Here is a 12,271-nt window from a genome sequence, read left to right as displayed (position 1 = left end):
CAAAGACTGTGGTACCCCACATTTCCACTGGGCAGGTTTCTTTCTCACCTTTCCCTGCTTCCTGTACCACCTCTCCACAGCAGGAGCTCTGCCTAATCTGGGCTCTCCCTTGAGCATGTGAGATGTTGCCCCAGGGAGGAGTCCCAGCCTCCTTGTCTGGGGCCACAACAAAGGCTGACTGAACCCTGGGAAGGTGCAACATACCTATGTGCTCTGTCCAAACCATTGCTGACCTGTAGGTTTGCAGGCTCTTGGCAGTGTGCTGCTGCCTGGAGCAGAGCTACAGAGAAGTGTTTTGCTGTCATGTCCACTTAAGAAAGCGGATGGTCCACAGCTGCCTGTGCAAGCCTCACTTCACTGTAGCTGGCCCATTTCGTTCAGGCATCTGCTGTGCTGATGGAGAAGGTGCCACTTTCAGAATGGGGTTGCCCTGAGTACCAGCCACACAGGAACCAGACTCTTGCAAATCAGCAATTTACTGTCTGTCCCCTTCCCCCATTTCTGTGTATTTGTACTGCAGGACCAGAGAGCAGGCAGTTTGTGGGGGCAAATCCTGGTTCCACTGAATCCCATAAAGGCCATGGGATTCGATGGAGCCACTTTTTGTTCCCAGTGCTTCCCTGCCCCTGGCATCTCTGGGGCTGTAATGATGCTGAGTTCGGTGCAAGACCAGGTGAGAAGATCATTTTCTGCCCTAATGTCTTTTTGCATATTTTCTGTTCCTATGGCAAAACGGATATTGGAGAGACTTGCTGTAGAATCTGCCTTGAAAGTTTTACCTCTGAGATGCCAGGCCCTGCTTGCTGTTAAGTGAAATTGTCTGCAGCTCATTAACATCAAAGCATTTTCTCCACTGGTCTGGGCAGCTCAGTAGTAACCAGCAGATGAACCAGAGAGCAGCTACGCTCTCCACTAAGCTTTGCCTGCAAACAATTAACATCAAAGGGGAGCCACTGTGAAACACGGGAAAAAACAACACTCCCACTGCAGCGAGTCTCATGGCTGGTGGGGAAGTGGGGGGAGGCTGGAGCTCTGACCCAGCTAGAGAGTTCGTGCCAAGATTTTTGCAGGAGTGAGCAGAAGGGTGGCTGCTGAGGCCTGCTGATACTGTTGGGCAAGAAAACGGTGGATCCACTTTGATTTGAACAAAACTGCCTGATGGTGTTGGTGGCAGCATGGTGGAGGCTCTGGTGTATCAGACCAGGTCCAGCCTGATTCTGGGATCAAGTCAGATCTGCTGTTGGTATGTTGGTGATTGCTCACTAAGCTGTTGGTCTTGCTGGATCTCCTGAGGGCAGCCCCACTGTTTGCTACAGCCTTCATCTCCATCCCTTTGGAGTTTCGGCTAGTGATTCCAGATGTTGCTGCCCTTTTTTTAAGTGGACCTTTACCCTCTGTTTACCCTTCCCCACAGGATGCCTGTGGAATTAAACCATTTTCCAGATTACAGGACCATTGTCTTCCTCTAGCTCTTGAGCATTTTCTCCTGCCTTATGTACTGGATCCTCTAGTTCATACTTTCTTCATCCTCTCTGCTTTGGCCATGGGTAAGAAATCCAAGTTGTCGACATTTATCACACTGTCAGTCTGTGATTAGCCCTGGGCAGGCAGCAGGGTTTGGAAAATTAATTAATTCTCATACTTACCTACTGATTGCTTTACTACAGCTCATACATGTTCCACAGATCAGAAGCTTTTTGGTAGGTTCTGTACCAGTGCAGAGTAGAAACGTGGGGCTATCTCAAAGAGTTTGATATCTAAACAGGTAGGAAAAAAGGATTGCAAAAAAAAGAGAGCAATGAAACCAGGAATGTCTATTAATAAAGTGCTGGGGGTCAAGACTAGAGATAGTATAACCATAGCAAGATGTGCCAGCCTGTGCCAGCCTGCAAGCTCTGCTGTGGGAGTGCTAACCTCCAGCTGCAGGGCACACACTTAAAGCCACCAGGACTCATGGATAAAAGTTGTAGGATGTGACTTTCAGGCAAGGTACTTTCTCCAGAGGGCAGGCACGCTTTGCAGAAAAGCATACCTAATTCTGTTTGAGCTTTCTTGAGAAAAGTATTTTAAAAACCAATCAGGTGGTCTGAAGAACAGCTAATACTGTCTGGGCAATAGTCAAACTGCAACAGAAGAGGAACTATGGGAATTTATCTCGTTCACCCTAGAAAAAGGAGGGCCATGTGGAGGCTGTGCATGAAATTGTGTTAGGGGAAGGCTGAGGAGAAAAGATGCTTAAAAGAGCACTGCCTGGGTGTAAGTGGATTGAGGAAAGTGGGCCACTGGTGTGTTGGGATCAGGTCTGCAGTCACTAGAGAAGGGAAATTTGGGGGCAGCCTCCTGAAAGGAGTTAGCGGCAGCAAGGAACCAAACTTGCTCTGAAATGGAGATTGTTAAATTCAAGACTCGAATCATATGACCCAGTTGCAGGGATGAGAACTGAGTGCAGAAGAAACGAGATGATGGTAAAAACTTGATGGCTGATAGCCACGCTGGCAGCAAGTTCACCACCACTAAGTTTATTTAGTGGGCATCGGAACAAGAGATGCATCTTGCAAAGCAGAATTTGCAGGAAGGCTCTCGTGAATGCCACAGTGGGCAGGTGCTGATCCTGGTGTATCTGGACTCGTAAGGTGCAGCCATTGGCCTCTGTAGCAGCTTGTCAGCACTGTTCTGGCTACCATCCAGACTGCATACAGAAGTTCCCCGTTAGAGTCTCAAGCATTCATGTTGCGAACATTTTGTTTAGATCATCTGCCGCCCAGGGAAGAAGTACTTCTGTGGCTAGTATAGCACCTAACGGAGTTTTGAACTGTCTTGAGCAAGCATCCTGTCTGCATTTTGACTGGAAAGAAGTTTCCTCATGGCCAACACAAGGACTCTGGAAATGAAGATGCCAATGGTTCATCACACTGAAAAAGGGGTGGAACAAAGACCAGGATATCACCAACAGCTGGGGTGAGGTGCAGCTAAATGGATAATTCCTGAGCAGAGGTGTTCAAAGAGCTTTCCAGTTGTTTGTAGCAGAGAAATTCTCCATAGGTCATGCTTTCCTTCTTTCCACCACTGATGGCTTTCAAAGCAGGACTGGGATTTCCTGTCACTAAACCAGGCTGCTCTACTCATGAAAACAAGCTTTGCATTGCCCTCTTCACAAGGCAGCTGCATCTTGGAACAGGCTTCTTGCCTCTTGCTACTCTGGTTGCTGTCTGATCTGGGAAGTTCCACCTCCTACAGTTAAAAACCATCCTCTGACCTTCTCCACAAGAAAAGAGGCAATTAATGATCTGACCATTGGGATTCAAATAGATCTGTCCCTTTCTTCAAATTTACACTCTTTCTGCACTGGAGCTTCTCTGGTACACTGGCAGAGCAATCACCACACCTCAGTTTTTCTTTCCTTTTGCTGGACTAGCCAAACTGAGCTCTCTTGGTCTTCTTTTGTAGGACAGGGTCATTGCCGTCCTGCCTATGTGCACCAAGAGCCTACCCTGTGCTTCTTGTGCCCTTTGAATAGGACAGCTGGCTCACTGCAGTTGTGACCACACCTGAACGGGAGCTTGGACTCTTCCCTGTCCCTGCAGGAAATATCCTGTCTGGGACATCCAGCTCACACATCTGCATACAGCCAGCTTTGACCCCTCTGCCTTTCACCCTCCCTAATCACGTGTGGCTTGGCAAAGGTGAGGGTAATGGCTGTGGGGGTCAGGGTGAGGGAATAAAGGCCAAGGGTCCTGGGTTTCATGTCTGGGCTCACAGCAGGGTGTAGGGTAAAATATTACAACTTTCTGAGCTCATCCCCTGAGTGCGAAGGAAGCTGATGCTGATGTTTTCCTGCTGCACAGGCATCATGCGGTACTGGGCCTGTCCCTCGCCTACCAACGTGCTCAGCGCGTGTTGTCAGAAGTGGCGTTAGTGCCTCATCAGCCCCTTGCACGGCCCGGGCTCGCTTTTCTTGTGGTGTGAGGCTGGTGGGTAGATGGACACTGCTGAAACAGGGGAGGTGACTGGGTCAGGGAGCTGTCACTGCGGGACCAGCCATCGCAGCCCTGCGACTTTGCTTCTTATCACGGCCACTAACAGACCTCGTGTTTCCAACTACACCAGCGTGGATGAGGTTCCAAATCTTCTTGATGGAAAGCTAGGTGGCCCCCTGAGGGCGGGATGTCTCCTTAGGGGACAGGTGCCCCCTCCGGGCTGCGGTGTCCCCTTCGAGGAGGGACGGCGGCCCGGGAACGCCGGTGCCCCCAGCCCCCTGCCGCCCCCCGGGGCACGGCAGCCCCGCTGCTCGCGGCCGGCGGGAGGCGACAGCGCCCCGCGGCCGGCGGGAGGCGACAGCGCCCCGCAGCGGCGGGGGGCGGTGGTGCCGCACGTTCGGGCAGGGGGCGGCCGCGCATGCGCACGGCGGGAAGGGGCTGGCGGCGCGGGGCGGGGCGGCGCCTGCGTGGCGCGGCCAGGCGGGCGCTGACGGTGGGTGGGCGTGGCGCGGCGCGGCGCGCGGCCCTTCCTTCCCGTCCCTGCCCCCCTGGCCGTGCCCGCCGCCCCCACCCCCACCCCCGCCCGCCGCCCAGAAGATGGCGAGCCCGTGCGGGCGGCAGCAGTGCTCCATCGAGAGGCGCGGCGTCCGCCACCAGCTCGATTCGTGGCGACACAAGCTCATTCACTGTGTAGGTGAGGGACGGCGGCGCGGCGGGGAGGCCGGGCTGGGCCCCGCGGCGGTGGTGGTGGCGGCGGCAGCGGCGGGGGGGAGGCTCCACCGGCGAGGGGCCGTGAGGCGAGCGGCGCCGCGGCCTGCGGGCCCGCCTCCCTCCCCCCGCCGCTGCGGGCCGCCGTGAGGCGAGTGGCGCCGGGCCGGGCCCCGCCCTTCGCCGGGGAGGGAGCCGGGAGGGGGGTCCTGCCCTGCCCTTTTGTGCGGCCCCTGTCAGCGCCGCGCCCGCTCCTCCCCGCCCGGCCCGGCCGCGGCCCCTTCAAACTTGTTTACGGCGGGGCCGGGGCCGCGCCCGCCGGCGGGGAGCGGCCGGGCTGTCACTGCCCATCCGCCGCCGCGGGAGGCGAGGCGAGCCCGGCCCGGCCCGCCTGCTCCGGCCCGCCGCCGTGAGGCGAGGCGGGCGGGAGGGGGGAGGCCGCGGAAGCCGGTGGTGGCGCCCCCGCCCCGAGCTCCAGCGGGAGAAGCACCGGGGGGAGTTTCGGGGTGGGGAACGAGGTGGCGGGGCCGGCGGAAAGTTGCGGGTCGGGTGCCGGATCGACGCCGTGGATCCGGAGCGGGGCCGTGGGGGTTAAAAGGATGTGTGATTGCTTTTCTCTTCTCCCCCCACCCCTTTTTTTTTTCACTCCTCCTCTGTGGTGCACGTTTGTTGTTATGGAGGCTCCTTGCAATCAAATATTTGGGGTTTTTGAAAAAGAAGTCCCCAATATGTTTTCATCACGAATAACTTTCTCCATACAAAATACAGATTTTTGCCCTTTTCTCTTTCCCTAGTGAGAAATCGAGGCCTTTTCTACGGGTCCCAAAATACACATAAGCGCCAGCTCTAGGCCAGCAATTCGGTGGGTGTCTGAAAATATAGTAAAATGGGTTTGACAACAGTAGATTATGAACGTGCAGCATAATCTTAAAAATTGGTAACCATGACACTGGTATGTCTCTTCTTGTTTGACCTCCTGCTTGTAATTGAGCACAAATGCTCATCTTATTTTTAAATATGCAAATATGTCCATAATCTGCCAGTGACTGCTCAGTGTAGGTAATCTGTAATAACACTCACAGATTCACTTTAGTTCCTTGTGTGCAGAGTTAAACCTCTTATTGTCAGTTAGCTCGGCATCCTAGTTCATGATCAGGGATTTAAATCGCCATTTTTGGTTACACCAGGGGTTATAACTGCTGCCGTGTATATTTTTGGCTTCATCTAAATGTTTAAATTTCTGTAATGTAAAAGTGTGCACTAGGTGCTTGTTAACTCCAGATTAATACAAGCAATTAACTTATTTTAAGCATAAAGCAATTCAAGGGCAATACATTGCTGAGAAACTCAGACTCTACACAAAAGTGCTAAGTTTTCTTTCTAGCCAGTTATTGATGCCTCTAGAAGCAGTTTGTGGAGTTTTATTTTGATTCTAGGTTTGCTATATTCGGAACGTTTTTGCCTCTTCCACCTCTGCTTGAACCAGATTTATTTTACTTCTGTCTCCTTTTCTCATCTACCTTGGCTGCTGGAGATCACCTGTTCTAGTCCTTTCTGAACTCCCTACTTGCGATATGTCATCTTATCCTCCTTTTGGTCCCTCCTGCTTTGTCAGTGGGTCCTTAATTCCTGCAGTGGAGAACTGTCCTGCTGCTCAGAATTTAACCAGATAGCTGTGAGGAGTAAATGTTGGGCGGGGGGAAGAAAGAAAGATAGTTTCAAAGCTGCCGTTGAAGATCTTGTGTTGGGTTGAAATGCAACAATTGTGTGTGTTCATTATGCTGCTCTTTGGGAAAATCTTGGATAGCTGGAGAAGTTTGTGTTATCTACAGACTCAAGGAAAACATTATGTTATTAAAGTTCTTAGCAACCATAAGTGCTAAAACTTAAAACAAACACCACCTGCACCCCCCATTTATACACGCCCTGTGCCACTTCCCTAAAGCCATTTAAATTGCCACCTCCAGGAGAAGTTGCTTTCTCCTCTGTCTGTTCCATGTCTCTTCCTCATGTTTAAATCTGATACACATTTTATTCCTCCAAAAGATTTCCCTTTGTGAAAGTCCCACTGTGTGTGTGTTTAACAAAAGAAACTGTGAACGCTGTTAAGCACAGAGTTGACTGGGATTTTTTGGAGGTAAAGTACAAAACCATTAACAAAAAAAATAAAGTCCAAAGTGTAACAGTGCTATGTGACTTTTATCTTGATGACACTATGTCATAAATAGTTTCAACTTCAAATTGATCAGCTTTATGAGATCTCAGGACCTGCCCTGTTCCTAGTATGAACTTTACATAAATTATTGGGTCATATAAATGTGTTAATTGTTACCTTATTTTGGTTTTGATATTTTTTCCTAGAATTACAAAAGGTTTATTGCACCAGCCCAGGATATCCAGGTGAAATCATGCTGTGATCTTAACTTCTTTCTCCCTAATACATCTCTGTTGTCTTTGTAAGTGGGTTTTGACAATGTTCCCTGAGGTTTGGAAGCTGACCTGTTAAATGATGTTCTGTTTTACCTTGACCATTTGTAGAAGTCTTTAAGAATTTGTTCCTGTGATAAATACTAATAGATACATCTGGCGAAGCAGAGAATGAGAGAATTCTTGTTACTTCAGAAATAGCCATTCATAGTTCTGGAAGTAAATATGAGGTGTGTGGGATTCTCTGTGTCAGCACCATTCCCTGAAGAGTCATGCTAATACCACACAGCGTGGTAGTCAGAAAAAATAAAGCCTGTGGCTTGAACTAGTGCATTTTGCAATAAATATGTCTTAAGTAATTCACTTTCCCCTCTGTGTCTTGCTTCTGCACTAGTGCGCTCTGTTGGGCTGTGGCTTCAGGACGGTTTGTCAAACTAAGCTCGTGTTCTCAAGTGGAGCAAAACCTCAGGAGGACTCAGCCGCCACCGTTGCCACAGAAAGCCAGTTTGGGGAGGTATGCAAGTAGAAAACCTCATCTTTTGGAAGGAGCCAAAGAATTTTTTTGCTTGATATCTCCCTGAACTGGCTCACTGTTGGGTAAAGCAAATAAGTACTAGTGCTAGCACAAGGAAGAGGGTGAGAATGCATAGCTGGTGGAAAGGAGAAGAGTGAGAACGTAGCAGCAGAGACGCAGATCATCTTGAACTGTCACGGAGTTGCACATTTGATTATACCAGCACAGCTTTTTGTGAGAGGTGGCTCAGGGAACTGATCTAGCTTAAACCTTCCTTCCTCATTGTGCATTTTGAGCCTCTTTTTTGGGGGAGGGTGGTGGTGTGGCTCGGGGGGGCAAGTCCTGAGCAGTTCTGTTGATGCAGTGGTGCAGCTGAGAGAGAAGCATGCTGCCTCATGGGCGCAGAAGGGGCGTCTGAGCGCTCATTGCGGGGAGATGCATTGGGCTGTTGAACCACAGTGTAGGAGGGCGTGCAGGAGTGGTGTGTCGTCTTGATGCCCTGGTAGGACTTTGATTCTAGAGACACCATACTGTTTGATAACAGTTTGATGCTGACATATGTGCTCTCTATACCAGTCTTCAGTGTTAGCGTCCCTCTCAGTGGCCAAAAGCAGATACCTAGAGACAAATTAATGTGGTGATTTTTAATTTTTCCCCACCTCTCCCAGCCTCCAGGCACTTGCTGAATTGGAAATGGTTGATGAGATCAGAATGGGGAGTTTGAGGGAGGTGAGAATCTGCAGATCCCTGAAACTCTCCTGGCACCTTTTATACAGGCAGTAATAGCATTGTGATGCTGTGTGGTTACTGGAGTGATAGTATGAGGTGGTCGCATGCATTTCTACTAGCTGGTGATGCTTGCCCCTTTGTTAAATATTAGCTGTACTGTTAGAGGCTCTCTGACTGAATTGCAGCTTGTGTTGGGGGTGGGGGCAGGGAAGGAATGTAGCAACGATCCTAGTTTTGGGAGCGAAATTATGATTTAGAGGGAAAACTGTAACATTCACCTAATATTTCCAATCATCTTGAGCTCTGTCATTGTCTCACTGAGATGCTGCTTAGCTGTTGATTTTACTCTTAAGCTGTCAAAATAAGCTGAAGTAATTTCCTTTTTTTTTTTTTTTTAAATGTTTATTGCTGGTGAAATACTGCAGCCTAAGCACCTGATCTGTTTCTGTGTACTAAATTGTTGAATAGTGGTGGTCTTTCATCACCGCAGGTACTTAGGACTAAAGTGTGGATCATGTGGAAGATATATGATACATCAGGAAGTATTAGAAGCTAATATTAATCAAGAGAAGGTGTGTAACAGTTGAACAAGTCTAAAATCTTTATTACGTTTTCTTATCTTGATTGTTGCTTGGGTATAGTTCCAGCCTGTATGAGATACGAATTAACTGCTGCTTTCAAACAGTTAGCTGTGTTATCTTGTTGGTTTGGAAGTAGGCTTGAGTCTCCAAGTGTTTAATGTGGCTGTATTAGAGTTCAAAGGTCAGACTGTATTCCTTTGTTCCAAAATGAGAAAGCTTATTATAGCCCTGATGTTGATGAAAAAATAGTAATAAAAAGCAAGGTAAAGTAACTGCTAAAGTAAAAGCTTAAATGTAGGGCTATTCTAAACTAGTATCAGTTTTAGATATGCCCCCATCAAATGTGCAAGTGATACTATCTGCCTTATTTCAACCTGCACATAATGTAGACTCATCTTGCGGCTATTTTTTTTTTTTAATTAACATAAACCCATTGTATGTAAACTCTACAACATAGTGGCTGCAGTTTTGTTCAAAAAGATCTGGTCTACACACAAACATTTTTGCCTGTTGACGCGATGGGTACAGGGAGGGAGAATTACCCTTTTATGACAAAGTTATGCCAGGAAAAAAAAAATGAAGCACCTGTCATTTAAAAATAAAAATCTTTAGTTGCAAGGAGTGAAATTTACAGCTTGATGTTTAGCTTTACTTTAAGTGTGCATGGAAGGATGGTATGTGTCAGAAGAACTATAGAAGTTGAACTGTGGGGGACAAATCTAGATCTGTTTCAAATATCTCTTCGGATTCACTATAAATAACTTCAGAATTGCCCTTGTTTCCCTATTTGCAAATGAAGAATAACTTCTACCCTGACAAGGAGAATGTTCACCAAACAAAAGCATATTAAAAATCTTCATAATCACTTTGTATTATATCATCTTGAGTTCTCCTGGTGGCTGCAACATGAAATTTTGGACTAGACCAAATCACTTGGTTTGTTTCTCATTTCAACATAAATCTGGTTTAATTTGTGTGAAGTAATAACTATCACTTCAAGGTGGGAAGTTTTCTTCTTGGAACTTGTTCATCCTGCATGAAATACAGGTTTTTTTGTCTTAAATTTTAATGAAGTGCTACTGACATTCAGAGTTCATCCACTTTTAGTATAATTTCTTGAAATGAATTACGGTAATCCATCCTGTGCATGCAGGAAATAGTCCAAATTCACCCTGATAAAAATATTTGTAATAGTTATATTGAAATATGTATACTACAGACTTACAACTTTGTGGTATGGTGCAATTTTAAAACAGTATCAGAAGGACTGTTCATAATTTTTAAGCCATTTTTGACAGTTTTGTGCTGTGTATTGATTATAATCTAAATACTGTTATGTACAATAATACAGTAACTGCACTTTGGTTAAGAATGGATGACACACAATCCCATTTCTTGTGCTCAGTAGTCTAAGTCCTTATTCTACAGTACTTAAATGGCTTAATGCTCTGCCATCTTAGGCTATCTTACATGCAGAGAAGTGCTGTCTTGTTTGTTTTTGTTTGGTTGGTTTGTTTAAGAACTTGTGTTCTTTCATGGCTAATAGAAAACAATGAGAATACTCCCTATATATCAGTTTAGGCAAGGTTTGGGAAAAAACAGGTGTTCAATAGGGTTAAAGAAAGGTAGCGCTGTCATAATAATTGGGGCAGAGGGGACACTTCCACAGTATTTTACATGGGACTTTCCAGTCCTCTTCCTCACCGTCCTATGTATATATATGTGCCTTTTTTTCTTAAGAGGATGAAGCTTTGATTCTCAAAGGTTACTGGGATGGATATTTCTAATTCTCTGAGAAATACAAAACTTCTGGGATTTTCTGAGGGAGAGTTGGATGGGATGGGCTGAGCCAGTCAAGGCTCTAGCTCTGGATGAAAAGGGTGGTAGTGCTGGTTTTTACTAAACAGACAGAAGACTCTGCAAAGCCAGCAAATCTTCTGGTCAAGCTCAGTAACCTTAGACATCCTTGGCAGGAGAGCTTATCTGAAGCACTGAATGGGATCCTGTCCGTGGTGCGAAGGGAAGGGGAGAGAACAGAATAGCCTGTTCCAAAAGCAGGGAGTTTTCTAGTTTATGTCTTCTATCTTGTAACGGCACTACAGACTGTGGTTGTGTTTGATGGCAGTGCTGTCTAAGCTGGCTTAAATAGTGCCCTCTGTGCTGGCACAACTATATGTGACAGCTTGGTGAATCAGTTCCCTGACTAGACCTGACTGAAAAACAACCATTTTCTTCTTTTTTTTTTTTTTTGCTACAACATCTGCAGAGGATGGAGAAGCAGAGAATGAAGAGTTGAGGCTATTCAGCTGGTGTTGTCACACATGGACAAATCCAAGTTGTCTTTTGCTGAATAAGTGCTAATTTGTACATGCTACCTGTTCACTTACAGTAGCAAGAAGGTTGTTTCATTCTCCTTCTTCCTCCAAAACACTGTGGGTTATACTGTGCTCTCTCCCTCATAATGAACTGTGACCCTTGCGGTCCCAACCATGTTTGATGCTCTCATCCAGTACCTCTGTTAATAAGTGGAAACTTTACACCACTTTTCCCCAGTTTCTCCTCAGACTTCTGGGGTTCTTCAGTTTTCTGTTATAAATCCATGGGGGCTCAGCTTCTTTTGGGAGGTGAGAACTTCAACTTCTTTCTTTTTCTCTAGAAGAATGCTGTACTGTTATTTTTCTGCACATCTTCAAGTCATTTACCTTTTACCGCAGATTTGATTTGTCTTGTATGCTGTGTAGTATTGTCTGTTCTTTTGTGATGAGTTTACAAAAAAAATAATCTCCTAAAGCTGAATAGAAAATTTAAATTACACATCAACACTGCTGGCACATGAAAGATGAAATGAAAGTTATGGTATTTCAACATTTCTGCAGGCCAGCACTTCTTGTGTAGTAAAATTGCTATTAGGTGATGTCTCTATCTGGTTTTTCCACTCATCTTACAGAGAAAAGATGGTACCCCTGTTGCATTTTCCAGAAGCAACCGCAAAGTGGCTGCACAGGGAAGACTTGCAGGGAGACAAAGGATGTTCCTTGTGCCCTGAGGACCATGATATTTTATGGGAGGGAGAAGAGAGGGAGAAAAGAGGACTAGACAAGAGCCTAGTATTCATTAACAAAGGAAGCTTTCAGAAGCTGAATTCAGCAGTGTGGAAAGACATCAGAGGCCACCAGGCAATCTTAACTCTTGAGCTGAGTTTACTAATGAAAAAATTCCTGGTTCTATATAAACATTTTTTTTGCATACATTTATAGTACAGGCATTTCAATATCTAGCTGGAGAGAGCTGTGTAGATGGGGCTATCTGATGCAGTCTTTCACCTTCCTCTGCTG

At 46.7% G+C, this 12,271-nt stretch overlaps 1 protein-coding gene across 2 annotated transcripts in view; it reads left to right on the top strand.

Annotated features, from left to right (window-relative positions):
- The first annotated feature begins 4,530 nt into the window (after positions 1 to 4,530).
- Positions 4,531 to 12,271, top strand: part of LCOR (ligand dependent nuclear receptor corepressor) — a 60,320-nt gene continuing 52,579 nt past the window's right edge. The window contains exons 1-2 of one of the 2 annotated variants that reach the window (XM_071812063.1): positions 4,546 to 4,671; positions 5,480 to 5,547. Coding sequence is in view for 1 of the 2 variants with exons in the window: in XM_065843820.2 (XP_065699892.1) it covers positions 4,575 to 4,671 (97 nt within the window). In the remaining variant the exon portion in view is untranslated. Of the gene's footprint in view, positions 4,672 to 5,479; positions 5,548 to 12,271 lie in introns of both variants that reach the window. The other variant, XM_065843820.2, reaches the window with a different exon arrangement.

The sequence above is a fragment of the Patagioenas fasciata genome, chromosome 8 (assembly GCF_037038585.1).
Source record: "Patagioenas fasciata isolate bPatFas1 chromosome 8, bPatFas1.hap1, whole genome shotgun sequence".
NCBI classification, from domain to species: domain Eukaryota; kingdom Metazoa; phylum Chordata; class Aves; order Columbiformes; family Columbidae; genus Patagioenas; species Patagioenas fasciata.
Note: the sequence above shows the minus strand (reverse complement) of the source record. Positions and strands in the feature narration are given on the sequence as shown.